This window comes from Acomys minous, assembly GCF_964271855.1.
Source record: "Acomys minous genome assembly, chromosome: 20".
Lineage (NCBI taxonomy): Eukaryota > Metazoa > Chordata > Mammalia > Rodentia > Muridae > Acomys > Acomys minous.
In genome coordinates this window covers 5,724,367-5,751,610 of record NC_140502.1, presented here as the reverse complement: position 1 = coordinate 5,751,610, position 27,244 = coordinate 5,724,367, and the positions used below count along the sequence as shown (strand labels likewise).

At 49.3% G+C, this 27,244-nt stretch overlaps 2 protein-coding genes across 3 annotated transcripts in view; both read right to left on the bottom strand.

The window, feature by feature from the left end:
- Window positions 1–9,657, bottom strand: part of WTIP (WT1 interacting protein) — a 35,973-nt gene extending 26,316 nt beyond the window's left edge. For both annotated transcript variants that reach the window (XM_084770922.1, XM_084770921.1), the window contains exons 1-2: window positions 8,944–9,657; window positions 378–479 (exon numbers count right to left, since the gene is read on the bottom strand). In XM_084770922.1, the coding sequence (XP_084627048.1) occupies window positions 378–479; window positions 8,944–9,514 (673 nt within the window). In that variant the 5' untranslated portion in view covers window positions 9,515–9,657. The remainder of the gene's footprint in view (window positions 1–377; window positions 480–8,943) is intronic.
- A 3,865-nt stretch (window positions 9,658–13,522) lies between these two features.
- Window positions 13,523–27,244, bottom strand: part of UBA2 (ubiquitin like modifier activating enzyme 2) — a 31,424-nt gene continuing 17,702 nt past the window's right edge. The window contains exons 10-17 of the mRNA XM_084770920.1: window positions 26,418–26,584; window positions 22,886–22,979; window positions 22,683–22,795; window positions 20,145–20,304; window positions 19,072–19,164; window positions 17,422–17,527; window positions 15,700–15,836; window positions 13,523–14,321 (exon numbers count right to left, since the gene is read on the bottom strand). Of these exons, the coding sequence (XP_084627046.1) occupies window positions 14,140–14,321; window positions 15,700–15,836; window positions 17,422–17,527; window positions 19,072–19,164; window positions 20,145–20,304; window positions 22,683–22,795; window positions 22,886–22,979; window positions 26,418–26,584 (1,052 nt within the window). The 3' untranslated portion in view covers window positions 13,523–14,139. The remainder of the gene's footprint in view (window positions 14,322–15,699; window positions 15,837–17,421; window positions 17,528–19,071; window positions 19,165–20,144; window positions 20,305–22,682; window positions 22,796–22,885; window positions 22,980–26,417; window positions 26,585–27,244) is intronic.

The following is a 27,244-nucleotide window of genomic DNA, read 5'->3' as shown; positions in this document are numbered from 1 at the left end:
CATCTGCTGTTCTTACAGAGGACCAGCTTCAGTTGGAACAGCCACACGGTGACACAGCCACTCAGAGCCCCAAGTCCATGGGACCCAACAGGCACACATGTGGTGCACACTCATGCACTCAGGCAAAACATTCATACACATAAAGCAAAATAAATAAATCTATTTTCTTTTTCAATATTAACCTCAAGTGCAGATGGATACAAGCCCCGTCACCCCATGCCTCCCTCCCTCCCAGGCAGAGAAGCCCCACAGCCAAGGCCCAGAGAGAAGGTGACCGAGAGCAGCCTCCTTCCGCCCCAGAGCTAAGTGTCCCCTCTGTCTGAGCCTCGGGTGTGAGGGAGTGACGGGGGCAGCAGGGATGGGTGGGGGTTACCTACCGCAGGAGTCACAGATGAAGCAGTCAGTGTGATACAGGCCCCCCATCGCCTGGCACGCCTGCCTCGCTCCGTAGATGCCAAGCCCACACTTGATACAAATGCCTGTGTGGGAGAAACAGAACAGCAGCTGGCACTAGGCTCTATGGAGTTGGGTGGCCAGCTGGGACGCTGGTCAGGTGCAGACCTGCCTGACCCTAGGCAAGTTGGCTTCCCAAGGCCAGTGTCACCAGGTCCCTAGCAACTAATATTCACTACAGGGACACCACTGTGCATCGCATGTGTGATGTTCCCCACAGGCATTCTTTTGGAGACTTAAGGGACCCAGTGGATACAGGCCATATCCTGTATGGGTCTTGAAGGCTGCAGTTCAACTCTGCTCTTGGGGCAAATATTCTGCTTTCTAATCCACTGAGATGAGCGACCCTGATGTTCCTGCCATTATCAACAGGACAGCACCAGCCATCCTGCCTTCCTTGCTGTGTCAGATACTACGAAGCCATGAACTGGAATAACCTTTCCTCCTTGAAGTGGTTTCGGCCAGCGAGTTGGCCACAGTGGCTAGAAAGGCTGTGTATATAGGCAGCATGCAGGGCTGGCTGCCGCTGCCTCAGCACCGAAGAGCTTCACGGAGCACAGGCACAGGCAGAGACCAAGTCGACTATCAGCTTCAACCATCAGCATTAGAAACCTAGAAACCGGGGCTAGAGAGATGGCTCAGTGGTTAAGAGCACCGTCTGCTCTTCCAAAGGTCCTGAGTTCAATTCCCAGCACCCACATGGCAGCTCACAACTGTCTGTAACGCCAAGATCTGACACCCTCACACCAATACACATAAATTTTAAGATTAAATAAAAATATTTTAAAAAAGAAAGAAAAAAAACTAGAAACTGCACGCCACACCTCTCCACCCCCGACTGAAAGACAACCTTCCTGCTGCCTCTGAGCCAGATCCTGCTCTTCAGAATAAATATGTACCTTCAGGCCCCACACAGGCACACTCAAAGGCGTCACTGCCCTTGACAGGCATCCCTCCCCACCTGTACAAGATCCGCATATTCCCCAGCCCATTCCACAGACACCCACGGCCTGCTGCCTGCCCGCCCCACATCTTAAATGCAGATGAAGTGTAGTGCATAAAAACCCCCAGCCCCAACGACCAAGTATTCCAGAGGAAGGACCCAGAGCAGGAGCTACACAGTGTCTGATAAGGAGGGTACATGTCAGATGATGTGTGTCTCTGACCCCAGTACTCAGGAGAACAAGGCAGGAGGATAGCTCAGAGTTCCAGGCCAGCCTGGACTACATGGCAAGCTGGAGGCTAGCCAAGGGTCTATATGGAGACTCTGTCTCAAACAGCAACCAAGAAACAGCAGCAATGATCATTATGACAATGGTAAAAACACTATGGAGAAAAGTCAGGCTCATTAAGAATAAATCAAAGAGCCAGGTGCACACACGGTGCACAAACAGGTAAGCAGGGACACACACACACAGACAACATACACATATCAATAAAAGCACCCAAAAAACCCTGCAATTTTTACAATATTCTTTTTTGTCTTTGTTTTTCTGAGACAGGGTTTCTCTGTGTAGCCTTGGCTGTCCTGGACTCATTTTGTAGACCAGGCTGGCCTTAAATTCACAGCGATCCACCCGACTCTGCCTCCCCAAGTGCTGCAACTATAGGCATGTGCCCCACCACGCCCAGCTTTACAAAGATTCTTTAAACAAATCTATGGCAGCTGGCCACGGTGGCACATGCCTGTATTCGCAGCACTTGGAAGCCAAGCCAGCTGTGGCCAGCATGGGCTATGTGAGACCTCATCTCAAACAATCTGAACCAAAGGCAAACCTAGAGGGCCAGGTACGTTGATACATGCCTCTTATTCAAGCACCTGGAGAGGCTAAAGTAGGAGCAGCTCAGGTTCAGGGTCAGTCTGGCTCCGTGGAAAGTTCCAGAACAGCACAGCTGCACAGAATGATCTAGGGGCTTCGTGGCAGAGTGCGTACCTGATGTGTGTGATTTTTATATAGGATGGTGAGGGAGGTCCTCTGTAGTCTTTACATCATGTACTGAAAGGAGAGTGCTTTCTATACAGGGATCTGGAAATACCGGATGGAAGTGGGGACCACCCCTTCGGGCCAAGAGAGGGGAAAAACCAGAGGACTGGCCAGCAGCGCTCGAGGGATGCCAGGCTCTAACCCTTGTACACTTTGAGACCAGGTCTCCAGGAGAGCCCCAAGGCTGCCCCCTTCAGTTACTCAGCATCTCTGTGGTCGCTTGCTTGAGAACGACCCCATAAGCTCTTATGTTTGAATACTTGGTCCCCAATTAGTGAAACTATTTGGGAAGGATCAGGAGGCGTGGCCCTGTTAGAGGTGTGTCTCTGGGAGGGGTCTGAGGTTTCAAAAGAATCTGGGTTATTCCCAGAGTGTTCTCTCTGCCTTCTGTATTCAAATCAAAATGTGAGTTCTCTACCAGGTGCGGCAGCGCTGCCTTTCATCCATGCGCTCGTGAGGCAGAGGCAGGAAGAGATCTGGAAGTGCGAGACCAGCCTTACGCACAAGGTGAGTTCCAGGACAGCCAGAGCTGTTAGAGAAACCCTGTCTCATAAAAAAAAAAAAAAAAAAAAAAAGATCAGGCTCTCAGCTGCTCCTGTGGCCATGCGGTTGCTCCATCGTGGGCTCTAAGCCTTTGCTTTGATCATGTGGGTCTTGGGGAAATGAACTCAGGTCAGGCTCAGTAGAAAATGCATAAACACACTGAGTCATCCCAGCGGCCCTCTTTGTGTTGCCCCAGCTAGCTTTCATATCTGAGGCTCACGGAAGCGCCCTCAAGCTGTCTTCTAAGTAGCAATGCTATGCGTCACCCCCTCTGACTTCACTCTTCAGTCTGCCCCTAACATACTAGCCACCTTCTCTTCCTAGAGTGAAAGACGGCTTCCTCCCCCATCTTGCTGCTCCCCCACCAGCTATGAGAATCAGACTTTGCCATTTACTTGACTGACTGACCACAATCAACACTGGAAGATGGGGGTGGGGAAGCCCAGCATGGTGGTGCACACCTTTAACCCCAGCACTTGGGCGGCAGAGGCTGGCAGATCCCTGTGACTCTGAGGCCAACGTGGTCTATGCTGTACGTTCTACACCAGCCAAGGTTATGACAGCAAGATGCTCTCAGAAGTAAGGGTGTGGAGAGATGGCTCAGTGGCTAAGATCACTGCTCTTGAAGAGGACTGTCTAGGGTTTGATTCCTACCACCCACGTGGATGCTCCTGACCATATAGACCTCCAGTTCCAGGGGATCTGATACACTCTTTCTGACCTCTGTGGACACCAGGCGCAGCCATGGTGCACAGACATACATGCAGTCAAAATATTAATACATAAAATTAGTAAAAATCTTTTTAAAAAACAAAGAATAGAAGGATTAAAAGGTGCGTAAGAGGGGAAGTTTCCATGTTACATTAATTTCTGTGTACAGTTGATTTTTCTCTAAGTATGTACCCAGATTGCTTTAATCACAACACTTTGTGTAGGAGTATATGCCTCCAATCTCAGTGATCAGAAAGTCAAGCAGGAAGACAGTGAGCGCTATCTAGGCCAGCCTGAACTACAAAAGGAGACTCTGCCTCAAAAATAGCTGACCTGCCAGGTATGGTGGCGCACGCCTTTAATCCCAGCACTCGGGAGGCAGAGGCAGGTGGATCGCTGTGAGTTTGAGACCAGCTTGGACTACAGAGTGAGTTCACAACAGCCAGGGCTACACAGAGAAACCCCATCTAGAAAAACCAAAACAATAAAAAATAAAAAAAATTAATGTTGGGGCTGGAGAGATGGCTCAGTGGATAAGAGCACTGCCTGCTCTTCCAGAGGACCCGGGTTCAATTCCCAGCAACCACATGGCAGCTCACAATTGTCTGTAACTCCAAGATATGACACCCTCACACCAACACAAATAAATTGAAATTAAATAAAAAAATTTGATGTTGTACATGTCCATGTGCGGTCTGAGGACAACTTGCAGGAGTCAGTCTCTCCTTCAACCACGTGGGTTCTGGGGATCAAACCAGGACAGTTTGGGAGCAAGTTGCTTCTTTAGCCCCTCAGCCATGTCAGCCAAGCTGGAGGCTAGGGAGAGTGACATGTCACCCTCTCAACAGCAGGAGAGCAAGGCTGGCCATGGGCTGGAAACACGGAGGGAGGAGCAAGTCCACAGAGAGTGAGAATTCTGAGGGAAGTGGGCAGCAGGATGGGCGTCACAGACCAGAAGACAGAAAAGCAAACTACTGAGGCTAAGGGCAACACAGAGTCCTGCAAGCCACTAAGGTCGGAGATCTAAACTTCTCCAGGGCCAGTGAAGTGGGTCAGAGGGTCTTGCTGCTAAGACTGACACCTAGGTTCAAGCCCCGGATCTACATGGTGGAGGGAAAGAACCAAGTCCCACAAGTTAGCCTCCAGCCTCTATACACACGCTACAGTATTCATGCACTCACACCCATCACACACACACACACACACACACATACACACATGCACATACAAACACGCATATACATACACGCAGACACACATATAGAGAGACACGCACATACATGCATGCAAACACATACACACATACATACATGCAAGCACGCATATACACGCACATACACATACATGCAAACATATACATACACACTCACATACATATATGTAAACACATACATACATACATACATACACACACACACATAATTTTTTTAATGTTTTAATTTTTTAAAAAGTTCATCCTAGTCTCAGGGACTTTCTCCAAACTTATGATAGCTGGGCAGAACAGCAAAGTTGGGGTCACTTCAGCAATTCAGAGTGGGGGTCCTGTTAAGAATCAAACAAGTGGGGGCTGGAGAGATGGCTCAGGAGATAAGAGCACTGTCTGCTCTTCCTGAGGTCCTGAGTTCAATTCCCAGCAGGCACATGGTGGCTCACAACCATCTATACTGAGATCTGGTGCCCTCTTCTGGCCTGCAGGTGTATATACAGATGGAGAGATGGAGCACTCATACATGAAATAAATAAAATCTTTTTTAAAAAATCAAACAGGTGTTGGAACCAAAAGGCTGCTGAAAAGAAGCAAAACCAGGGTGTGGCCCTAGGAACCTTAGCAACACAGGGGTAGGTCCAAGGGCCTGAGGCTGTGGCCTCCCTTAGGCAGTGGAACTGGCAAGAAGGCAAAGTGCCAAAAACACCAAGTAATGGCCCAGGGTTACCCAGGGAGGGGTCAACTGAGGCAGAGCGTAGCCAGGAGGGAACTGGGGATGGCTCAGGAGGAGCAACACTGCAGACAAGGCTTTTAGAAGTCAGACTCCCTTCTGTAATAGGTATTTAGTCAGGTCGAAAATTTTGAAAATTTTTAAACCACCAGCTGGGGTGGTACATGAAGATAATCCCAGCACGTGGGAGGCTGAAACAAGAAGAGCACAAGGCTAGCCTGGGCTAAGGCTCTGGCCTTCAAAGTAAAAAAGCAAACAGGCTGGAGAGATGGCTTAGCATTTAAGGGCACTGGCCTCTCTTCCAGAGGACCCTGGTTCAATTCCCAGCACCCACATGGCAGCTTACAATTGTCTGTAACTCCAATTCCAGAGGCTCTGAGACTCTCCCACCAATATACACAAAATAAAAATTAATTTTTTTTTCCAAATTAAAAAGCAAACAAAGCCGGGCAGTGGTGGCGCACGCCTTTAATCCCAGCACTCAGGAGGCAGAGGCAGGCGGATCGCTGTGAGTTCGAGGCCAGCCTGGTCTACAAAGTGAGTCCAGGATGGCCAAGGCTACACAGAGAAACCCTGTCTCGAAAAAAAACCAAAAAAATAAAAAAATAAAAAATAAATAAAAAGCAAACAAATGCGGGGCGTGGTGGCATACGCCTTAATCCTAGCACTCAGGAGGCAGAGGCAGGAGATTCGATGTGAGTTCGAGGCCAGCCTGGTCTACAAAGCGAGTCCAGGACAGCTAAGGCCACACAGGAAAACCTGTCTCGAGAAAAAAAAAGAAAAAGAAAAAAGGCAAACAAACATGATGGGCTGGAAAGATGGCTTAGCAGTTAAGAGCACTGACTGCTCTTCCAGAGGACCCAAGTTCAATTCCCAGCACCCACAAGGCAGCTCACAACTGTCTGTAACTCCAGGATTCAACACCCTCACCCAGACATACATGCAGCAGGCAAAACACCAAGGCACATAAAATAAAAATAAATAATTTTTTTTAAAAAATTAAAAACAAACAAACATGAAATTAATACCTTTCTGTTTTCTGTTTTGCTGTCCAGGTCTCATTCTGTAGTGCAGGTTGGCCTGGGATGCATAACCCCTGCTGCCTCAATGTTCCAAATGCTTGGATTCCAGGTGCTTATTTTAACTGGAAACTGCCATTTAACATATTCTTTTTTTGTTTGTTTGTTTGTTTGTTTTTCGAGACAGGGTTTCTCTGTGTACCCTTGGCTGTCCTGGACTCGCTTTGTAGACCAGGCTGGCCTCGAACTCACAGCGATTTGCCTGCCTCTGCCTCCCGAGTGCTGGGATTAAAGGCGTGCGCCACCACGCCCGGCTTTAACATATTCTTGGTTTGGAGTATTGGGGTCTAGCTTTTAAACCAGGTATGGTGGCTCACACCTGTAATCCCCACACTCAGGAAGGCAGAGGAGGGAAATATGGCTCCCTGGACTCAGTTGGTACCCAGAGTGAGATCCTAACTAAAAGAGAGGGCCTGGGGATAATGACTCAGCTGACATGGTGCTTCCATAACATGCATGAAGCCCCCGGTTCCACCCTCATCACCCCATAACTTGGCTTGTGGTAGTGCACACCTGTAATCCCAGCACTTGGGGTGAAGGCAAAAGATAAAAGCTATCCTTGGCTAAAGAGCACATTCTAGACCAGCTTGCACTAGATGAGGCCTTATTCAGAGAGGGGACCGTCTCTGCTCAGCCAACTCTTGTCTATGAGTTTTTGCTGCTCGGTGGCGAGGAACCCTCACCTCCAGCAGTCTTTGGCCACCAGTGCCTTTACTTCCGTATTACCTACTAAGGGTAACACAGTCTCTCTCATAACCCCGTGGGGCCAATAGACAGAGCAGTGCCCAGCCCCTAAGTGTGCGGGCACAAGGAGCTGATCAGATGCTCAGTGTCCCCTTCAGAAGATGCCCGGGTCTACTCCCAGCCCATTAACCAGAATCCCTATCATGACAGGCCAACTCTACAGCCCTTATGCCCTTGGCCATCCTGGGCTACAATCCTTCATACCCTTTCTTCCTCCGCTCTGGAACGCACCCACCTGACCTGCTAAGGGATAGCCTCTACTCCCCCAAGATCTACCTCAATGGAACCTGGAACTGCTAGCTCTACTGAATTTGAGAAGGCTCCAAATCTGCCAGCCCTGTCCCAGGCTTGCTAACCACGCACACACCCCCAAGCCAGGAGCCACACTCCTGACTCACTGAAGGTCCTGTGCCAAGGAAAGCCACCAGAGAGAGGCTTTGGAGCCTTGCTACTGCACGGGACTCCTTCAGCAGGGCTGTTTTGAGTCTTACTCCTTTTCTTTTCTATTTGATGGTATAAAACCCATTTTCTCTTCCCACGTTTTGAAACAAAGTCCTGACTGCTTTGGAACTGTACGCAGACCAGACCACCTTTAAACTATCCTACTGTCCCCCGTGCTGGGATTACAGACCTGTACCAACCATGCCAACCTAAAGTGTAAAGTCTGAGTGTGGATTTTTCTTTGTGTGGGTGGGTTTTCCCCCCCTATGTACGTGTAACCAGCTGTAAGGCTGGCTTGGGGTTTTATTTGCTTTACCTTGCTGGGGAAGAAACCCATGGCTGTGATAGGGCAAGCACTCTATCACGGAGCTACTCGACTAACTCAATATTCCTTTAGAAAGAATCCTATATATACACGACTTAGCCCAGAAAGGCCCAGAGAGGCCTGTGTGGCTTTCACACAGTCCCACCTGCAGCCATTACCGGCACTGAAACTTTCTGTCCCACCGGTTCAGGGTACCTAGGGCACCCCATCTCCCATGCCTCACACAGTTGGAAGGGGAGGAAGACTTCTGGTCAGCTCTTCACCAAGCAATGCTAAAGATGAAGACGAAGCAAATCAGGCTGAAGGATGGGTTAGCAGAGCGCTTGCCGTTCCCAACAGCCTTAATGCTCACAAACCGACGGCTACTCGAGCTCCGAGAGATCTGACACATTCTTCTGACCTCCCAGGGTACCTTAAACATACACATAACTAAATCTTTTGCAGCATCCAATTGCCTCTGATCCCAGCACTCCACAGGCAGAGGAAGGAAGATCTCCCTCGGGTTGGATCAGCCAAAGCTACCTAGCAAAACCTTGTCTGTTTGTCTGTCTGTCTGTCCTCCGTCCGTGTCTCTGTCTCTCTCCCTCTCTCTCTCTCTTAAGTGTCCAGAAAACAGCTTACTCTATCAATCAACCTGACTTTGTTTGGGTCCCTAGCATCCGTGGAAGGAGAACAGACGCTCCCAGCGCCTCGCGCACCCCCGACGCCGGCCCCGCGGGGCTCACCGAAGTAGTCCCGCGCCGTGCGCGCCTCGAGCGCGCGCTCCAGTTCCCGCGTGAGCGCCTCCAGCCGCCGCTCGGCCGCACTCGGGCCGCCCTCCCGGCCCGGGGGCAGCGGCAGCGACGGCAACGGGAACGGGAACGGGGCAGGCTCCGGAGAGCGGGCGGGTGCGGGGCCGACGACGGGCGGCAGCAGGTCCGCGTAGGCACCCGCCGAGCCGCGGGAGCCCAGGCTGGACACGCTGGAGCGCGCGCTGCCCCCCGACGGCGGCCCGGGGCCGGGGCCGTGGCGCTGGTCGTAGCCCAGGCTGATGCCGCTGGAGCGCGCGCTGCCGCCGTCCGAGCCCGCCAGGCTGGCGCGGGGGCCTCGCTCGGGGCGGCCGGGGACGTCGGGCGCGGCCTCGGGGCCACCACCGCCGCCCTTGCCTCTGCGGCCCGGCGCTGGCGCCGCCTCGTCCGCCGCCCGCGGCCCTCGCCGCACGCGCCCCGGGGAGTCGGCGGTCGGCTCCGGTTCGCGCAGGCCCAGCCCGGCCAGGAGCAGAGCCGCGTCGTCCGCGGCCGTCCGCGAGCGCTGCATGGCCGTCGGCCCGCCGCCGCGGCACGTCACCTCCGCCTCCGCCACCCGCTGCTGCCGCCACCGCCGCCGCCGCCGCCGCCGCTCCGGGAGCGCCGCCGCATCGTCCGCTTGCCCGGAGCCCGCAGCCCGCCCCGGGACCCCTGGGCGCGGGGCGGGGCGGGGCCCGGGTGGCGGTCGCTCGGCGTGGGCCGCGCGCTCGCGCGGGGCCGTGGCGGGGAAGGAGGGAGGGACGGAGACGCGCGCCGGAGGAATGCGCGCGCAGCTCGGGGCCGCGCCCCCCCCCCTGCTCCGAGGCCGCGCGGGGGGGGGGGACGGCGAGCGGGGGAGGAGAGGGGAGGGGGGGCGACTCCTTTGCCCCGTCTGGAATGCGAGGGAAAGAGACTGCGCAGCGGCCTGTGGAATGTAGGGGCGGCGACGGCGGGGCTGAGGGGTACAGCGGGCTGCACGGGGACACACGGGCGGGCCGACGGGGTGGCCCAGTCTCTGGTCTGCGGTTTGGGGGGGCTGGGGGGCTCGTCAGGGCGCATTCCACATTCCCGCCAGTACCCCCTTCCCCCCCCCCCGCGCCAGGCTGAGCCCTGAGACCACATCCTCCCACCCCGTATCCCTCCCGTGCTCTCTGCTACGGCATCTCCGCTGTGATGCAGGCTGCCCTGTGCCACATGGATGTGGACACCGATGTGGGAATTCTGGCAGTTTCAAAACGGGCCATCAGTGTGGGAATTGTAGAAACTTGCAGGTACAGCCGTCCCGATTACACAGTCTGGGACTTAGAATCACAGGATGAGTTCCAGGACCCACTGTGAGTCCATCTTCCGCCAAGCTTGCTTCTTTTAGCAAGGAGCACGTGTTGGTTCTTGCAAAGGACCCATCTCAACTTCCCTTGGCAACTAGCCTTGACTCCAGTTCTAGGAGATCTGACCGGCATGACCATGGTGAATACACGCACATCCAGGCAAACACACACACACAGACAGTCTTTTTTAAAAAAAAAAAAACTGTTGACAACCACAAGCCCCTACTTTAACTGGAGAGCCACAATACAGTTTGGTTTTGTTTGGTGGGAGGGAAGGGGGGGTTCTCAGAATTACTATGAACTTAGAACCAGTATCTACTAGGCCTTGAAAAGTCCAATTGGTTCCTTTTCTCAGTGGTACAGTACTTTGGTCCCTCTGAGTAAAGGATGCAGAAAGGCTAGCAGTAACATACCTAGGGGACATGGCCTCCCCTCAATGGCTTCTGTGTCCCTAACTGGCTCAAGTCTGGAAGCTGGCTAACAGGCCAGGATTCTCAATTGCTATGCTCCAGTGTTGCTTTTTCCCTATTTATTCTAGAGTTTTCTGCTTACATAGGTTGAACTAAAGGGACTCAGCATGGTCGTTCTAGTTCATGAGCATTGGACAAGGGAGGGCCCAGCAACCTGCAGCCAGTGGCAATCTGTTGGCCTTGGGTCTCCCTCCCTCCCTCCCCTCCTCCCTTCCTCCCCTCCTCCTCCTCTTCCTCCTCCGTGTGTCTGTCTCTCTCTCTCTCTCTCTCTCTCTCTCTGAAAGGCACTAAGAAGTAGGAGCCCAGTCACTGTGTGCAGAATCTTCCTGCAACTCCCAAGGCCAAGCTCAGCTAGTGTGACTGTGGTAGGAGTCACCTTGAAATGCAAGGGCTCCTCTTTTATAGCTTTAGGGCATGGTCACCTTCTGAGCATCAGTGCAGGTAGGGGGCGCTATCCCTAGAGACACAAACTAAAAAGTCTGTCTTCCGCTGGAAAGAGCTGTCATGAGAAAGAAAACCAAACCCCATGTCCAGTCCCAGTGACCCAGGGAAACATGTCCAAGTCAAAGTCCTCTCCCTTCCAGGCACTCTTTGCTCAGAGTGAGGCAGGACAGTCCCCAGGTACCCGGGGTAGGGAACTAGGCAGCCCGCAGACTGACCTGCACAGAAGCCTGGACTTCATTGTGCAAAGAGCCAGGCAGGACACCTGTACCCCAGATGGAATTAAGAGTGGCTGGCCCAGCCGGGCGTGGTGGCGCACGCCTTTAATCCCAGCACTCGGGAGGCAGAGGCAGGTGGATCGCTGTGAGTTCGAGGCCAACCAGACTCAGAGGGACTGGTCCACCAGCCTTTGCCTCTCAGGTGTTGGGATTAAAGGCTTGTACTACCACGTTCAGCTCCTATTTGTTTCCTTTGTCCCAAAAAAGCTTTTGGCTGGAATTTGTTGTGCTTTGGATTGAATGCAGGAGGAAAATGTTCCTGCTACGTGTAGAAGTCAAGAAGCAGATTCCCAGTATCTATAAAAGTTATCTATAAAAATACTTCTCTAAAAATATATCCTCCCTAAAAACAGCCAAATGGAGAATTCTGGACCTCAAGAATACTGCTTTAAAATGCTAAGAGCTAGCTTATCCTCTGACCTCCACACAAGTGCTGTGGCACACCCCCTCCCCCGCAACACAAATATCTGAGCATACACATATTTTTGAGGGGGCGTTTTCGAGACAGGGTTTCTCTGTATAGCCTAAAAGGCTGCACCACCACGCCCAGCTATACACATAATGTTTAAAATGTATTTTTTGGGACAAGGTCTCTTTGAGTAGTAATGGCTGTCTGGAACTCACTCTGTAGACCAGGCTGGCCTTGAACTCATAGAGATCCGCCGGCCTGTGACTTCCAAGTGCTGGGACTAAAGGCATGTGCAACCACTGCTGCCTGGTTGAGACGGATTGCAGAAGTGTTACTGGGTTATTTATTCTGTATACAGTGGGTTATTTATTCTGTATACAGTGCTGCCTGCATGTACACCCGCAGGCCAGAAGAGGGCATCAGATCACATTACAGATGGTTTTGAGCCACCAGGTGGTTGCTGGGAATTGAACTCAGGACCTCTGGAAGAACAGTCAGTGCTCTTAACCTCTGAACCACCTCTACTGCCCGCATGTTTTTTAATTATGCGTATGTCTGAGTTGGGCTTTGTAACGAGAGTGCAATACTCTTAAGTGTTAAGCCATCTCCTTAGGTTATTTTTAGAGCCGGCCTTCTCAGGATGAAATTACAGGCCAGCAGCCAAGCCTACCTTGTATTTAGATGAGTTCTGGGGATTCTTTGTGCGAGAGGGCACACTCCAAGACATGTGTGGGGGTCAGAGTCAGCACAGAGAAGTTGGTCCTCTCCTAACGTGTAATCCCAGGGGATTGAACTGTTTTCAGGCTTCTGGCAAGCACCGCCACCCACCAAGCCACACTGCCAGGCCAACTTTTAAATCTCTGCTTTTCTGCCGCTAAGTGCTGCTGTCATCAAACCGATGTTCTTTCATGGATCTCCGCCCCAGCCAGCTCTGGAGGCACCTATGTTGGTTGGTTTTTTGTTTTGTTTTGTTTTTTTTGAGACGGTCATGAGACACAGGGTGACTTCAGACTCCAGAGACAACCGAATATGATCCTGAATTTTTTTTTTTAAGATTTGTTTATTATTTATACAGTATTCTACCCACATGTGTGCCCGCAGGCCAGAAGAGGTCATGAGATCTCATTATAGATGCTTGTGAGCCACTATGTGGTTGCTGGGAATTGAACTCTGGACTTTTGGAATAACAGTGCTCTTAACCTCTGAACCATCTCTCCAGCACCTGATCTTGAGTTCTTTATTTCATCTTTCTGCCTCCACCTACCAGGTGTGTGCAGGAAGCAGCACCCAGGAGAGTTGAGACACTTTTGTCCCCTGTGTGTGTCTAGAGGCCAGAGGTCAATTCCGGGTGGTCTTTCTCAGGAGCCATCTACCTTGGTTTTTGAGACAGGGTCATTTACTGGCCCATGAGCCTCAGCAATCCCGTCTGCCTTCCCAGTACTGGGATTACAAGGTGTGCTACCATGACGTAACGCCCAGCTTCTTCACACAGGAGGTGGGGACCAAACTCAGGCCCCCACACCAGCATGGCAGGCAGATTGGCAACAGCAGTGTCCCCAGCCCCAGTACTCACGCGTGTGACAGATACAAGGCCACTAAGGCAGCAGAAGCAGATAACAAGAATGCAGATGCCATTTATTTGGTCCATAAGTACAGTATATTTGCTGTTTGAGTTTACAAAACATCAAATATAAATAACTTGAAACTGTAACAAATACACAAAAATTGGCTTCTTACACAGACATACCAGGCAGTACAAACTGAAATTTTGAGTAAATTAACATTGTTTTACATTAATATACACAGTGCCAGGTAACATTTAAAAACAAGTCTCAATGCATAGCACTTGACACTTCTGTGCATCTTTCAGGTGAGAGTATGAAAATGGTTAGATCTAGGCTAAAAATAACTCTTCTCTAGCCAAAAATAAAGGCATAATATTTATAACCAGGTCCCAGCGTTCCTACCCCACAGTATTTCCCACTAGGAAACGATAGCTAAGGCTATGTACAGGGAAGGCAACATGCACGCACCCTTCAGTTCATCACTGGTCCACCCTGCTCTGCTCAAAGTCTCAAACACTATTCCTACCTCAGTACAGCAACGGGTCTCTAACAGTCTTAGCAAACAATGCTTTTACAGGAGCGGACCCACCAAAGCCGCCGCAGCCTGTGCTTTCCCTCTGCAACAAAGGACTTAACCTTCGGCTCCGACCAGATCAAGGAGCCTGCTCAGTCTAAGGCTATGACGTCATCAAGATCCTCCGGCTGCTCCAGGCGGCTCCTCTTGGCACTGGCGCCCTCGTTCTCCTCCAGTTTCCGCTTGCGGGCCCTCTCGTCCTCGCTGCCGTCGGCGCTATTGGAAGGGCCTTCTTCATCCGAGTCAACTATGAGCACATCATCTTGCTCTTGTGCTTATTTCAGAAAACAATGCAAAGAACGGTGAAGTGTGGGAGATATTAGTTGCTCGCCTAGGCTTCACAACATACAGCTCACTCTGAATGAAGCCACCCTCACTGGCCACCCTCAGAGAACGCCTCCAGTGTTCCGTGTAACAAGCATGTCTACTTTTAGGAAAAGGGTGTTACTAGGGAACCGAACTGACCCAGGGAAATGTCCTATTTTTTTTTCAAAGCAAAACAAAAAACTGTGACCAGCACTTAATTAAACACGTACATTATCATGCCTCCTGAGAGGGTCCCCAACTGAGAAGGGCAGGGTCACCCTAACAGAGGAAAGAGCAGCAACAGCAACAAGCCACTTACAGCCGCCAGGGACTGCTTGCTCTGAGCACTGTGCACTCATCTAATCATCCTATAAAGAAGACAGCATTATTACCTCACTTCCAGATAGGAAACGGAGGGCAGAGATGGACCTCCTAGAGCCACAGTGTGGCTTGTGCTCTTTAACCCTACTCCCTAAGACAGTGTGTCTCCCAAGTGCCAAAACTAAAAGCAGAACTGCATCTTCCCTACAGAGCCTTCAAAACCTGCCCACAGTAGAGCATCAGTGTTTATTCCCCTTAGATGTTCTGAAGAACTGAAGTCTCAAAGACAATGCTCCAGCTTGGGGAGAGGACTGGGCCAGCCCAAGAGGGGACTTCCACAGCCTTGAGCTCGCCCGTAAATTCTCAGAGGATGCTACAGCCCTGAGCAAGCATTCTCAAGAACACCAAAAGGCAAGTGGTCGAGTAAGTAGGAGAAGTTAAAACCTGCCTGTAATCCCAGCACTCGGGAAGCAGAGGCAGGTGGATCTCTGTGAGTTCGAGGCCAGCCTGGTCTACAGAGCAAGTCCAGGAAAGCCAGGGCTACACAGAGAGACCCTGTCTCAAAAAACAAAAAATAAAATAAAAAAACTGAATAGAGAGGTCAAGGAGGTAATGGTCCAACCAAAGAGCAGCTCAGGATGGGGTCTGAAAGGCGCCAGGTGTCAGCAGCAGGTGCCCTGAGAACGTTCTCAGGTGGGCTTTGCTTAGGCAGTGCCTTCCTGGAAGCCACACTCACCCTGCAACGACCTGGTCAAAGAGCCAGATGCATGATTTGCAACTTCAAAATAAAACAGGCAGTTGGCAGCTTAAACAGAACAGACCATGGACCAAGAACTGAACCCACAGTTTGCTGTGAATCCAACTGTGTTCCAACTCCGTCTAGGAATCCCCCTAGTTGTAAAGGTCTTCCTGGCTCATGAAAGTCAAAGCTCCATTCCAATTAATTCCCAAGCAACTAAGCCTTAGCATTTATACGGTGTCTGTCAAATTACCAGCTTAAGTCCTCTGGCTTGGAGGTGACTCACCTGTGGAGGTGGAAGGCTGGGCACCGTCATCACTGCCGTTAGTGATGCTTTTGGCAGCATCTTCAGCTTGTTTGGGCCCCACTTTTTCTGGGGCATCACCAACAACCTCAAATTCAACATCCTTTCCTAGATCTTCGCTGAAAGAGAGACGCAGGCTGTAAACCAGAAGCCAAGCTGTGCCGACATAGTAAAGAAGCAAACCCACAGCTGGGAGCACACACTGCAGCCCCAGAAGCCTTTTGTTTCTAAGACACTTGTGAAAATTCCACAGAGCAGAGCTTCTCCGATTCAAACAGTGAAGCCTGTGTCTTCCTTATGTATTGCTAACATGGAAACTGAGGCAGAAATACTGCAGCCCAGCACCACGGAGATGTCCTTTCTTGGGCTGCTTTGTCCAGAGTTCCTTCACTCCATCTGTGCCCTGGTCCTGGTGTTCTGGGGACAGGGTTATGTGGTTTCTGGGTCTCCCCACCTTTATTGGCAACTCGCTACTCACACACAAGTCCCAAAATACGCATCAATGTCTATGCATCAAGGAGAACAGGGGACGCACATTTTACAGGTGGTTCAGTGCTGAGAGCTGAAACATAAGGAAGACAGACACTCCATACCCCGATGTGCTGCTCCTGCAAACACTGACCACCCCTGCCCTTTCCTGATGTTTTCTTTGACAAGTAAACACAAGCCTACCACTGACCTCACCCCAGCTGCTGTCCCAGTGAGGCCAGAGCTAGCACACCACTGATATCTAGCTTTGAGTCCATTATGTAATTTTGTAGAATTTATAGTCCTACTAACACTCTGAACAGGAGGCAAGACTACTGTGACAACCTTTTAGGTCACTTTGCTGGGACTACTGGGCACATTTACAGTACACGGAAGGACCAGAAAAATGGCTCAGCAGTTAGAGCACTCAGTAGCTGCTCTTCTAGAGAGCCTAGGTTCCACACCTAGCATCCACATGGTGGCTCACAACCACCTGCAAAGTAAGTTCCAGGGGATCCAATGCACACACATGACACAGACAAAACATCCACGTCAGCCGACAGCAATCAGGTTGGTCTGACATCCACGTATGTCCTGTCATGGTACACATGAATGCGTATGCATAGACCACACACTCCCTCAGGCAAACATAAGTACAGATGAAATAAATATAATTTAAAAGAGCACTAGCTGTTCTTCCAAAGGTCCTGAGTTCAATTCCTGGCAACCACATGGTAGCTCACAACCATCTATAATGTGATCTAATGCCCTCTTCTGGTGTGCAGGCACACATGCAATCAGCATATTATATACATAATAAATAAATCTTTAAAAAAATAGTAAGATTAAAAACATTCAATTTATTTAGCATATGTTTCTCATTGTCCACATGTGGAAGTCAGCTGACCAAGGGGAGTGAAATCTATCTTTTCCCTACATGAGACCTGGGAACTGAATTCAGATCCCCAGCACCCTCAACTGGGCCACCTCACCGGCCCCAGAGATGTGCCTTTGAGAAGAGCTGTCAGAAGCATAGATGATCAGCCCCTGATCAGCCTGCCGACTTTAGCCTGAAACTGTCCTGCTGCCCATCACTGTACGTCTGTGTCCTGGCCTTTTCTGTAGGTACAGGCCCTGCACAGCCCTTGTGAGCAGCGCAGCTTCCCCACAGGGCCCTGGCTCCACTTTCTCCTTGTGTGTGCTTAGTTCTTACCCCCCAGAACTAGCAGCTCCTACCTGTGGAGAATGTTGATCAGTAAAGTGTAGTCCTGAAGGAAGTCATCTGCTTGAAGTCGGCTGCCATTTCTAATTCCAAAATCAGACAACTTCTTGGGGTTGTTAGCTGAGGGTGAGCAGAAAGAAAATGCTTTAGTTATGTCTCAGCAAGGCAGCGTAGCTCCTAAACACTGAATCCACTCCGTCTGGACTGTGCTCCTAAACAATCAGCATTCCCAAATCCTGACCCACAGCACCCAAGAAAGCGATGGAGGTGACGACACTGCCTTGTACACATGTTAACTAGTTAAAAATGGTCTTTCACATGCTTGTGAAGCTAGCACTTGGGAAGTGGAGGCAGGGGAATCAAAGGCTACGGTTATTTTCTGGGCCAGCCTGGGCTACAGTACTTTAAAAAAAAAAAGAGTCTATGGAGAAGAAGCCTGTCCACTGAGAGATCAGGGATACATATTCCTGGCAGAAAGGCCACGTTAAGACACAGCAGGGAGGAGATGGGCTCCCAGCTGAGTCTCTGAGTGCTGCAGGCAGTGGTGTTTACAGTCACAGCAAATCATTACCAGGCACTTAGGGAATTCAGCCCTGAACTATCAACTACCAAAAAGCCTTGCAAGGATCCACAAACACCTCCCATTCAACGCAAACAGACCTGAAATTCCATGGACTCACAGGGCCTTCAGAGCATTTTAACATACTCCAATCCCGAGATGCTCTGCAGCATCTCAATGAACTCTTTAGTGAGTTCACGGCACAGAACAGCAGATAAACGTTTTCTTCCAGGTAGGGACAGTTGTCTGGAACATGGCCTGCCTATGAAACCAGACTTCCCAAGTGGCCAGCCATCAAGACCTCTAATTACACATGGCTTAATTAAGACCTCAACTAATTTTTCAACAAGCAAAACTACTATTAACAAGAATCCTGATGCTTTTTGGCAGGAGATAGGGTCTCAAACTCAGCAATCCTTTTACCTCTGCTTCCCGAGTCCCCGGATGAAGGCATGCACCGCCACGCCTGGCTGGCCTCAGACTTGCCACGAGGGCAGGCTAGCCCTCACCATCTGACCCTCCTGCTTCCTTCCCCTCTGTGAGGGCTGGCACAGGAGTGTGCGGCACCACACTAGTTTAGGCAGTGCTGCAACTGAACCTAGGTCTTTATGCATGTCAAGCTGGCATTCAATCAACCTATTACATTCCTGCCCTGACATGAAATCTCAAGAGCCAGGGAGCAGTTCAGTGGTAGAGGGGTTGATCTACCAAGCGCAAGCCTCCTTGTCTGTCTACCAACAAGACCTTGCCACTCTTGGATAAAAAAATAAAACCTTACGCTCGCCAGTGTGACTAACGGCCTGAAGAGCACGCTCACCACCAACCTAGCCCCAGAGCCCAAGACACAGGCAAAGCAGCCTTGGAAATGAACAAAAGTATCATAATGTGTAAACAGCCAGTGTCTGCACTAGGTCACTGACAAGTCCTTAGGATGCCCCGGCATGAGTCAGCTTCCAAATTTGCAACTGTGGAACACAACCACCACCTTGAGAGACCGCCCGCAAGCAGCCTCAGCCAGGACTATGACAGCAAACACCATGCTAACACATGCAATGAGAGGGAGCCCAGCTCCTCACTCCTTTAGGAGGCCACGTGAGGGCGGTACCTTCTGTCTCTCCCTCTTCTGAAGATATCAGGATTGTTCCTTTCCCATCTTCAATTTGGACATCTGGTGCCACCATAGCAAACTTTTCTTTCACTATCTAAAAGTGGAGAAATTAAGTATTAATTAGTGTAGGTGATTAGAGACCATAAAAAACCCTATATTGCTCTACTATATAGGTTTACTTTTTCACTGGAGAGAATTCAGGTTATTCTTTAAAATTTATTACATAATTACTGTGCACGTGTGTTATATACACGAGTACGTACACACAAGTGCCACACTACACACACACACAGAGCACACAAAAGCTTTTGGAATTGGGTCTTTCCTTCCACCAAGGGCCTTGGGCTGTCAGCTTATCTGCCCCACTGAGTGTTCTCTGCCCTTTTTAATATTCTCTCTGCTCACGACAACTGGAACGCAGGAAGCTGCCTATATCCCAGCCCCACATGTGCCCGTGGATGCGGAGCAGACACAGCCTGAGGGCCCGGTCCTCCCCCCACAGCAAGCTTAGGCTTCACATCTGCTGCACATCACCTCAGTCTCCATGTCAACCCTGTCATGGAAGGTGTTTGACAGACGCAAAAACACCTAACCCAATCCTCAGATAACCTTTCCTGTTTCCTCAAGTTCAAAGATGCCATGTATGGAACCTCTCCCAAGTGTGAGCACCACAGTACTGAGTGTGGTCCTCCAGCTCCACGGTAAACAGCAACTCTGTCCTAGGAAAGCAAGTTACACATCCTCCAAGGGGAGCCACTGCCTGACATGTGCTCTAGAGGAAGAAGCTCAGCCTTAGCACTGTTCACCCACTAAACCAACTGAAGGCTAGGTCACTCATGGGGAATGGCTTTCCCCTCTGCCTGTCCCCTGCTTACCCACAGACACTGCTGTGCTATCATCTAGCCCACCAGGCACACCGGCTCCTTCTAGGAGAAGGAACACGTCCTGGGACCACCGACAGAGGCCATGCAAGAGTCAGGGCTGCAATTATCAGATCTTAAGCGTGTCACAGCCACACTATAAAGTGTCACTGTAAATTCCACCCTGGAAAAGAGAACCAGTCCTTGCACTTGCCTTATCCTGTAAGGTGAGGACGGTCACTTTGTGGACATTCAGTCGCACAGTCACCTCCGGCTTGCTGGCACAAACGTAACAGTTGGTGTTGGGAGGATCCAGTGCACAGGGCACCAAGAGTTTCTTTCTTGGGTTTGGCTGTTTATTCAAAAAAATCTTCAGAAAGAAAACACAAGCAGGAATCAGAAACACTGAGTTACCATTTTTATAGATGAACCTAAAAATAAAAAATTTCGGGGGGAGGGTTCAAGACAGAGTTTTTCTGTGTAGCCCTGGCTGTCCTGGAACTCCCTCTATAGACCAGGTGGGCCTCGAACTCAGAGATCCAACGGCCTCCACTGCCTGCATGCTTAGATTAAAAACACATGCTAATAACACCCAGTCTTAAAATCTTGCTTACTGAACAACCAATCAGAAATGGTGTCAGTATTTTCCTCTGGATGTCAAAAAGGATCTGGGAAATGGCACTCTAAGAGGCCTGGTTCTGTATCTTTCTGATCAGCTGCCATGGAGAAGGCTCAGCCTAACAAAAAGACATCTCCTTGGCACAACAGTCTCCTGCCACATGATTTAAAATTAGCAAGCGTAAGGGCTGAGCCATCATCTGATGGGTTTGTGCCCCCTTGTGTCTGTCAACAAGACCAACACCCACTGAGGCAATCAATGACACCGCTTTCACAGATGCCAGGAACTAAAATAAACTGTCTTCCCAAACAAAATCTGATGATTATGACAACATTTTTATGAAGAAAACAAACGTATTTCTTACAGTGATACCCTGACTCTATTATCCAAACAAACAATAGTAACAAAATTAAGGACCAAGGCAAATCTAAAAACTAACAGTGAAGCTAGGCTGATGGTGTGCACCTTTCACCCCAGCACGTGGGAAGCAGAAACCAGGCCGTGTGAGCGCTGAGAGCAGCCTAAGTGACACACAAAGCTCCAGGCCAGCCTGGTCTGCATAGTGAGACCATCTCAAAAAAACAGTCTCCTGGGGGGCTAGAGAGATGACGCAGCAGTTAAGACCACTGACTACTCACTCAAAGGACACAAGTTCAAACCTCAACACTCACAGAGTATCTTACCACCTCTAACTCCAGTTCCTAATGATCTGCAATCCTCTTCTGACCTCTGAAGGTACTAGGAATGTACATATATTCACATAGGCAAAAACCACTCACACATAAGTAAACCTAAAACACACACACTGGTACTTTGAATAAAAATGGCTCCTATAGGCGCATAGAGACTGGCACTATTGGAGGTGCAGCCTTGTTGGAGGAGGTGTGTCACGGAGGGTGGGCTTTGAGAACTCAGCTCAAGTCAGGCCTAGTGCGGCTCATTCTCTTCCTGCCGTCTGAGGACGCAGAAACAGAACACTCAGCTTCTTTTCCGGCACTTGGGAGGCAGAGGCAGGAGATTGCTTTGAGTTCGAGGCCAGCCTGGTCTACAAAATCTAGTCCAGCCTACACGAAGAACATTATGATGGGTGGATCTGGGCCCAGGGGTCCTGTTCAAACTATGGCACCAGCCAAGTACAATACGTGCAATAAACTTTCACACGAACTCTGGTGCCCCATATTTGACCACGTCCCTTGGATGGGGAGGCCTGGTGACACTCAGAGGAAGGATAACAGGTTACCAAGAAGAGACTTGATACCCTATGAGCATATACAGGGGGAGGAGGTCCCCCTCAGTCACAGTCATAGGGCAGGGGTATAGGGGGAAAGCAGGAGGGAGGGAGAAATGGGAGGATACAAGGGATGGGATAACAATTGAGATGTAATATGAATAAATTAATAAAATATTTTTTAAAAATCTAGTCCAGAACAGCCAAGGCTACACAGAGAAACCCTGTCCTGGAAAAAAAAAGAAAAAGAAAAAAACCTTAGAAATTAAAAACATAGCAGCCTAAAATAAAGACAAATAAACAACTGAATCAAAGGGCTGGAGAGATGGCTCGAGGTTAAGAGCACTGTCTGCTCTTTCCAAAGGTCCTGAGCTCAATTCCCAGAAACCACATGGTGGCTTACAACCATAATGAGATCTGGTGCCCTCCTCTGGTGTACAGATGTATGTGCAGGCAGAAAACTGTATACATAATAAATAAATAAATCTGTTAAAAAAAATCAAGCCGAAAGTGGGGTAAGGGATGCACACACTCCCACGGTCCTTTTCAAGTCACCCTTAGCTATACAGTGAGATCAAGGCTGGCCTGGCCTACATGAGACTTTGTCTTAAAATCCCAAAGGCATTTCCTTATTCGGGGTAGCAGTACTTGCCTAGCACAAGAGAGGCCCTGAGTTCAATCTTCAGAACATTTAATGTGTTTCTTATAAAGTTACTTTAAAAGGAGGTTAAATAGCTGGGTGTAGTGGTGGCACACATTCTTAATCTCATAACTCAGGAGGCAGAGGCAGATGGATCCCTGGGAGTTCAAGGCAGTCTGGGCCATACAGTGAATTCCAGATCGGCCAGAGCTACATAGTGAGACACTATCTCAAAAACCAAAACCAAACAAAATTACTCACAGTTCTACACTGGTCTATTTTTCCAGATAAGATCTTTAATCCTTCCAACACTATCAAGCCGGCGATCACGGCATTAGTAGTAGCTATAGCAGGAATGATGTTCCCCGCCATTGCTAGAGGAGAGAAACAGACATATTTGGCTGTCAAAAAAGAAAACTCAACAAGTGTTTGCTGATCACACAATGAAAGCACAAACAACTTACATTTTATATCAAATCTGCTCTTCATATTCATGCTGAAAATGTGCATCCTGAGGTTTGCTGCAGAAGTGACGAAATCCATTGCAGGTGGGTCGTCCTGGCAGTAACACAAATGACAAACTGTCCAATCAAAGTCATTTCACTGGCATTATCTTCAGAATAGCCACCATTTACAAATTTGTCATGTGGCAGTCACACACCAGGCTGGACAGATGAGGCCTCAGGCACAGTAAGCAGCAGGAAGGGCTCATCTGGCTGTCTGGCCCACGAGGACAGTCTGCCAAGAACACTAGGAAGCACCGTGCTTGCTAGGAAAGCATTCCTACTTAAATACCCTGGAGAACTGGAAGGATGGCCCAATGGTCAGTTACGACCACTATGCAGCCCTTACAGAGGGCCAGAGCGACACACGGAAGTCATACCTACAACTACAGCTCCACGCACGCACCCACGCACAACACTGATACACATCAAACAAAAAGTAAACACATCAAGCCGCACCAGCAGGGTCTTCCCCAGATGCGGCTGGGATTGTCAGGCGATAGGTCTCTTTATCGTATGTAACTCGAGAGCTGAACAGCTATCTTGTGTGCTGCGAGAGCTACCGAGGAATGACTAAGTGGCATTCTTTTTTTGTTTTTGAGGACAGGGATTTTCTGTGTAGCCCTGATTGTCCTAGAACCCACTCTATAGACCAGGCTAGCCTCAAACTCAGAATGGCCTGCCTTCTTCCCGAGTGCTGGATTCCTGAGTGCTGGATGAAAGGCGTGCACCAACATGCACAGCTCAGGTTTTGCTGTTTTTGTTAGCATTCATGTTTTTTACCTGCCCTTAGCCTTAGACTGTTTTCCCACGAGTAAGAATGAAGAGCCCAGGTGACTGCTTCTATGCCCATCACATGCTCTCAAATGACACCCCAATTCAAACTCAAATGCAAAACACCCTGACCTCATAGTCTCTACCTTCAAAAGGTCTCATTGCATAACACTGGCTGTCCTGGAACTTACTATGTAGACCAGCCTGGGCTCGAACTCACAGAGATCCAACTGCCTGTGCCTCTAAGCACTGGGACTAAAGGCATGTCTGGCTGTCTGGCTGTCTACTTCTTCTTCTTCTTTTTCTTCTTCTTTTTTTTCCTAGTTTACTTTTGGAGATGGGGTTTCTCTGCGTTATCTTGGCTGTCCTGGACTCAATTTGTAGATCAGGCTGGCCTCGAACTCACAGTGATCCACCTGCCTCTGCCTCCTGAGTGCTGGGACTAAAGGCGTGCGCCACCACGCCTGGCTCTGGCTATCTATTTTTGGTAGTGAGACATAGCTGGCTTGCTCTAGAAAATGCCCTTCTGGTTGGTTTATTTATTTTTTGACAGCCCTGGCTGACCTGCACTCACAGAGATCTGCCTGGCCCTGCCTCCTGAATGCTAGGACTCAAGGTGTCCACCACCACACCTGGCTATATGCCTTTATTCTTAAAGAAATGGCTTGTGGGGCTGGAGAGACGGCTCAGAGGTTAAGAGCACTGGCTTTTCTTCCTCAGGTCCTGAGTTCAATTCCCACCAACCACATGGTGGCTCACAACCATCTATAATGTGATCTGATCTGATACCCTCTTCTGGCCTGCAGGTGTATGTGTAGGCAGAGCACTGTATACATAATAAATAAATACATCTTTAAAAAAAAAAAGGAAGAAGAAGAACAGGAGGAGGAGAAATGGCTTGTGGGGCAGGAAAGACAGCTCAGTAATTTAGAGCACTGGCTACTTTCCGGAGGTCCTAAATTCAGTTGCCAGCCAGCACCACATGATGGCTCACAACCACTTATAACTCCAACTCCTGGGGACCTGCTTAGCTCCTCTGGCCTATGTGGGCACCTGGGATGCCTGCCTCGCAGATGTGAAACATCACATATACAAAAAAACAAATAAAGGGCCTGGCCTCGGACTTCATTAGCCACAGGCACAAGGGCAGCAGTGCTCAGCTCCATGAGCTCCTTATTTGGCCCCAGTGAAGAAACAGAAACTTTCCAAATCACTAGAATAACAACAAAGAAAATATTTTAAAATCTACCATTTATATCACATAAACCAAGACTGGTGTTTATAAGAATTTCAAAAATCTAGAGTCTCCAACTTTGTTTTAGACATCTTCTGATTCAGCGGAAGTTTCAAACTTTGTGCATACAAAGTTAAAGTTGTCTGAGGGTTCTAAAAATGGCCAAGCATTTTTCCCTTCCTCTGAGATGCATAGCAAATCTATTTCCCTTCACAGGCTGGGGATCAGACCCAGGGCCCCATGCACACCAGGCAAGTGAGCACCTCACTAAAGAGCTAGACACATCCTCAGTCCCCACAGCAAAACTGTCACTTTGTCAAGTAATCAACTTTACCTGCAATTGAAATGTCAACTAAACACAATTTCAACTTTAAAAAAAACTATGCTCTTGGAAATAGAGCTCAGTTTATAGAGCGTCCCTCTAGCACGTGTGAGGCCCTGAATGCAATCTCCAGCATCATTTGAACTAGAAAAGTAGTGTACAACTGTGAGGAAAAGGAGGCAGCAAGACCAGAAGATCAAAGTCACCCCAGCAGCCTGGAGGATACACCCTGTCTCAGATACTACAAAACCAAAACATCATCATCTTATTTTTGTATAGAGAGGCCTTTCTGAGTTACTTTTCAAACAGGCTCATGCTAGAGCCTGGGATAGCCTCAAACATGGTGCTCTACCTCAGCATTCCAAGTGCTAGGATTACAGGTGTGGGCCATGCCAGGCTCCACACTCCCAGACTTCTGAAACATTCTATCCACTCCAACAGAAAGGCAATCTCAGCACTGAGTGTGGCAGCACATGCTTTCAAGTGTAAGGTCAGCCCGAGCCACGCAGTAACACCCTTTTGAAGAAACGCATAGGTTGCCAATGTGTCTCAGTTAATTATCGAGCACAAACAAGGGCCCAGGCTCTGTCCTGAAGGTGTGTGTGGACAATTTGTTTGTTTTTCATGACATGATTTCTCTGTATAGCCTTGGCGGTCTTGGACTCTCTTTGTAGACAAGGCTGGGCCCTGCCTCTCAGCATGTACCATCATGCCCAGCTTTGTCTTTTTCTCTTCTTTTTTTTTTACTATGTTTAAGGTCAAATGAGGCAGATGAGCTGCTGCCTCCAAAAACAGATCTGTTTTTCTAAGTCAGTCAAACATGCCACTAGAATAAATTATTTTCTAGTCACTAAAACCATAAACCATGGGTGTGTTACTGGAAGCCAAAATAAAAATTTGTGACATTAAGTTTATGCACATAAAAATTCACATTCAAATACAACAACTGGAAGCAGAGATGGTGGCACACGCCTTTAATCCCAGCACTTGGGAGGTAGAGGAAGGTGGATCTCTGTAGTTCGAGGCCAGACTGGTCTACAAAGCCAAGAATACATAGAGAAACCCTGTCTCGAAAAACCAAACAAACAAACAAACAAAAAAACACCAAAAACCCAAATATACCACGTGAGACATGTAATGGACGGACACAGATCAGGACAAACCTTATCCCAGATGAGCTCGGCTCCATCCCCCTTCTCTGCTAAGTGAACTCTCAGAGTCTCAATGCTCTTTGAGAACAGAGTTGCATAGCTTTTTACGTCAAGAACCTGCTGGTCTTTCAAACCCAACTGGGGCTCACTCTGTTGATCGGATGCATTGGTTTCCTCTCCTAAAAATGAACAAGAATGTTTAATAAACACCACCTTGCTCTAGTCAACAGATTCAACTCCAAATTCAACCCAAATTCCTTGATAAGTCTCACAACAAGTCTGTATGCAAGAAAACCGCTGAAGCTGCGAACCATCTAACACCATGTGGGATCTCGTGGTATTTGAGGGACATCCAAGAACATAATGGCCGGGCTGGAGAGATGCGAACAGTTAAGAGAACTGGCTGAACTTCCAGAGCACCCAAAGCCCTCTTCTGGCTTGGTGATAACTTACACTCATGTGCACATGCACCGCCTATCTGTAAGTATAAGGTTACTGTGTAGTTTAAATTCTGATTCCCTGTCTAAACGTTGTGTAAACTCTGTTCTCCAAATGCCCCCTTATTGTGTTAACAAAGCAGCTTACAGCCGATCGATGAGCAGGGGAGAGAATAGGGCTGGACTTCCTGCCAGCCAGGGGAGGAGGGGGAAAGAGTTAGGAGAGGAAGGGGAGGAATGAGCTGCAGGGAGAGGTCCAAGGAAGATCAGGAGGAAGGAGCTGGAGCCAGGGAGGAAAGCTATGAAGTGCAAGTATTGCTGGGAGTACAAAATAGCAAAGAGAACAGACTTAAATTGCTCAGATCCTGTTGTGAAACTTTGTATTATAAGAGTCTCAATTAT